The 3,550-nt window shown below is 40.7% G+C and overlaps 1 protein-coding gene across 1 annotated transcript; it reads right to left on the bottom strand.

Moving 5' to 3' along the window:
- Positions 1-2,039: 2,039 nt before the first annotated feature.
- On the bottom strand, positions 2,040-2,468 carry LOC130027442 (60S ribosomal protein L30-like). Its single transcript, XM_056118225.1, has one exon. The coding sequence runs from the start codon at positions 2,428-2,430 to the stop codon at positions 2,083-2,085; it is 348 nt and encodes a 115-aa protein (XP_055974200.1). The 5' UTR covers positions 2,431-2,468; the 3' UTR covers positions 2,040-2,082.
- Between the last annotated feature and the right edge of the window lie 1,082 nt (positions 2,469-3,550).

Raw genomic sequence — 3,550 nt, 5'->3', positions numbered from 1 at the left:
TCTCTCTCTCTTCCCCCACCCCCATTTTGGGCATTGTTTGCAATATTGATACTGAAAGGTTATCAAGAGTATCCCTTTACCTACTGAAAGGTTATCAAGAATATCCCTTTACCTACTTTTAACATTCAGTTCCTGTCCAACATGATCATTTCCAGCTATTATTTTAATACTGGTCTCTTTTCTATCAAAGACACTTTTTTCCTTCCATGGAAATCATCACAGTCATAGCCTCCTCCCCACCACTGCTTTGTCTTCATTGCTCTCCTGCCTTTGGACCACATGCAGAAGGCATAGGAATCATGACAACTGTGACACAAGGAGAGCATGTCCTTACATTGCACTCGAGGAAGGCAGACAGGGCCTTATTTACTCATCCAAGTAGAAACCTGCTTATGCTCCCCAGAGAGAGACTTGGGTTGAAGTGTGACCAGTGTGAATAGAGAGGTTCCCTGGAGACTCTGAAGAGGACTTCAAGATTCACTTTTTAAGATTAATAAGAAGCTGTTGGGATTGGGACTGAGATGACAGTGATTTTAAATACTAAAATCAAGATTTTGGACAACTATCCAATTTTGGATCTTCCCATTTAGAAACACGCTTATGTCTCTCCATTTGCTCAGGTTTTATTTACATCCTTCAAAGAGTTTATAGTTCTTCTCATAAAAGCTTTATGTATTTCTTATGAGATTTAGTTTTCTATCTTTTATGTGATTTAATGACATTGTGATACTTTAACCATTTTTTTTCTTTTTGGGTCACACCTGGCATTGCACAGGGGTTATTCCTGGCTCATGCACTCAGGAATTACTCCTGGTGGTGCTTGGTGGACCATATAGGATGCTGGGAACCAAACCCGCGTCAGTCACGTGCAAGGCAAACACCCTACCCACTGTGCTATCACTCCAGCCCCATTAACCACATTTTTAATAGTTTATTGCTATATGTCAGAGTCTTCTGCCCCCGCGCCTGTCTGTCCTCACTGGGGCCCCTTGGAGTGATGCAGGTTGAGTTTCCTTCCCCGCCCCGAGCAGAGCTCCAGCAGCCGAAGACCTCCAGAACCAGCCACAACCATGCTGAGACCACTCTCCACACGCATGAAGGTACCGGTAGAGGAACAAAGGCATGAGGTTCCTGGGGCTGAGATCTCCAGGCCTGCTTGGATTGGGGCTGAGCATCCTCCACCCAGATCCTCCATCTTCCAGTAGGCAGGGGTCACACCCACCAACTTGCCCCCTGGCGCCGTGTAATCCCATCAATGGCCAAGAACCAGAGACTATAAAACCCAGCTCCCAGAAGCGTGGCCACATCTTATTATCCCATTCTTACTTTGGACAACCTGGCAGGCTACCGAATGTAATCTGCCCACACGGCAGAGTCTGGCAAACTCCCCATGGCATACCCAATATGCCAAATACCAGTAACAATAATGGGTCTCATTCTCCTAACCCTGAAAGAGCCTTGAATATGGCACCGTTCAAAATATCAGGGCTAAATAAGAGAGAGAGAACAAAAGGGAATGCCCTGCCACAGAGGCAGAGTAGGATGGGGGGGTTGGGGGGTAGGAGAGATACTGGGATCCATGGTGGTGGGAAATGGGCACTGGTGGAGGGATGGATATTTGATCATTGTATAATTGAAACCCAAGCACAAAAATTTGTAAGTCTACAACTGTACCTCATGATGTCTCACTAATAAAAATTAAAATAAAAAATTTTTTAAAAATAAATAAATAAAATCTCAGGGCTAGGATGAAGGAGACTTTACTGGGGCCTGCTCAAGGCAATCGATGAACAACAGGATGATCGTGATCGTGATTGCTAATATGTAGGAAAATTATTGAGTTTTATACCTTCATCCCTTTACTTTGAGTTCTTATATTAGTTAATATAATTTTACTGTTAAGATTTTTAGGTAGAAAAATAATCACCTAGACTGACCATTTGACTTTCCCTTTTCAATATTTATCCCTCTTCTGCTTTATGTTTTGTAACACCAAGTATCTGATGTATACTGTGATAAATCCTATTATTTTGTTTTTGTTTTTAAAATAACTGATTTTATTACAGAATTTTTTTTTATGATTTACTTTTCACCAGTCTGTTCTGGCATGCTTCTGATGATATCAGAATCACCTGGATAGATGATGGCCAGCGTGCACACTCTGTAGTATTTCCCACAGGCTGTGCCCAACTCAATGTTATTGCCGCTGTCATGATGGACCCCTGTCTTGGCCAACATGGTGTAGTACTCGATTTCAGATTTCCTGAGCGCCAGACAGTTGTTGGCCAGGATGATCAGCTTGGCCTTGCCCTGGCGGATCATCTTCAGTGTCTGCTTGTAGCCCAGCACGTACTGGCTGCTCTTCATCACCAGCTGGAGCCAGGAGTTGATGGACTCCAGCGATATTTTCATCTTCTTTGAGGCCACCATCTTTCCTGCCTCAGGTACGGGACAGCTCCAGCTGAGCAGCCGCCTTAAGTCAATATTTTGAGTAGAAAACTTTGTATAACTCTAATAGAAATGATCATATACTTCACAATTAAGATCAAGTCACTACATATTCTTGTAGATAGCATTTACAAGTTGAAGAATCTCCTTCACTCTTGGCTAAAAGATTTTTGTTTGGTATGTTTGTTTATTTTGTTTTATTTTGTTTTGTTTGGGGGCCATGTTCAGTGGGCTTCTTTGAACTCAATGCTAATGGTGCTCAGAAGACTGAATTTCTAGAGACTAAACCCAGGGCTCTTACATGCAAGGCACCTTTTGTGCCATCTCCCCAGCTCCACACATACTTACTTTGTTGTCATTATGATGATGTTAATTTTTTTCAAATGCTTTATTGGGCATAAATAGGGTTATATTCTTTTTCCTTTAACATATCATTTTATTCATAGCTTAAGCAAAAAAGAATCTTCCAAATGTGCAATAGCACAGCGGTAGGCGTTTGCCTTGCACACAACCTACCCAACCCAGGTTCAATTCCTCCGCCCCTCTCAGAGAACCTGGCAAGCTACCGAGAGTATCTCCCCCGCTCAGCAAAGCCTGGCAAGCTACACCTGATGTATTCAATACACCAAGCATAGTAACAAGTCTCACAATGGAGACATTATTGGGCTCACTCGAGAAAATCAATGTACAACAGAGGACAGTGACAGTGACATACTGAAATTTATCCTACTAAGTCATAATTTATTATTATTTTAATATTCTGCTCAATTATATTTTATAACATCTTGTTTAGGTTTTTTAACTTCATAAGTTAAAACAGATTATAGACTTCTGTTGCTAATTATATAATTCATGGTTTTGCTATTGAGGCTGGTAATGTGGAATGAGTTAGAAAGCTTCTCTAGATTTTGTATAACCTACAGAGTTCTTATAGTATAAGAATTATTTTTCTTATGGGTGTTGGGAAACTATAATTAAACTATGACTATATATATAAATTTATTTTGTGGTTTTAATGTGCTTTCTATTTGTTCAATCACATTCTTTTTTTCTACAAAATATTCTTTTTGTTTAGTTTATTGGCTGCCATAAAATGTGTAAG

The sequence above is a fragment of the Sorex fumeus genome, unplaced genomic scaffold (genome assembly GCF_029834395.1).
Source record: "Sorex fumeus unplaced genomic scaffold, SorFum_2.1 ptg000037l, whole genome shotgun sequence".
Taxonomy (NCBI): Eukaryota; Metazoa; Chordata; class Mammalia; order Eulipotyphla; family Soricidae; genus Sorex; species Sorex fumeus.
This window is presented reverse-complemented; position numbering and strand designations above follow the sequence as displayed.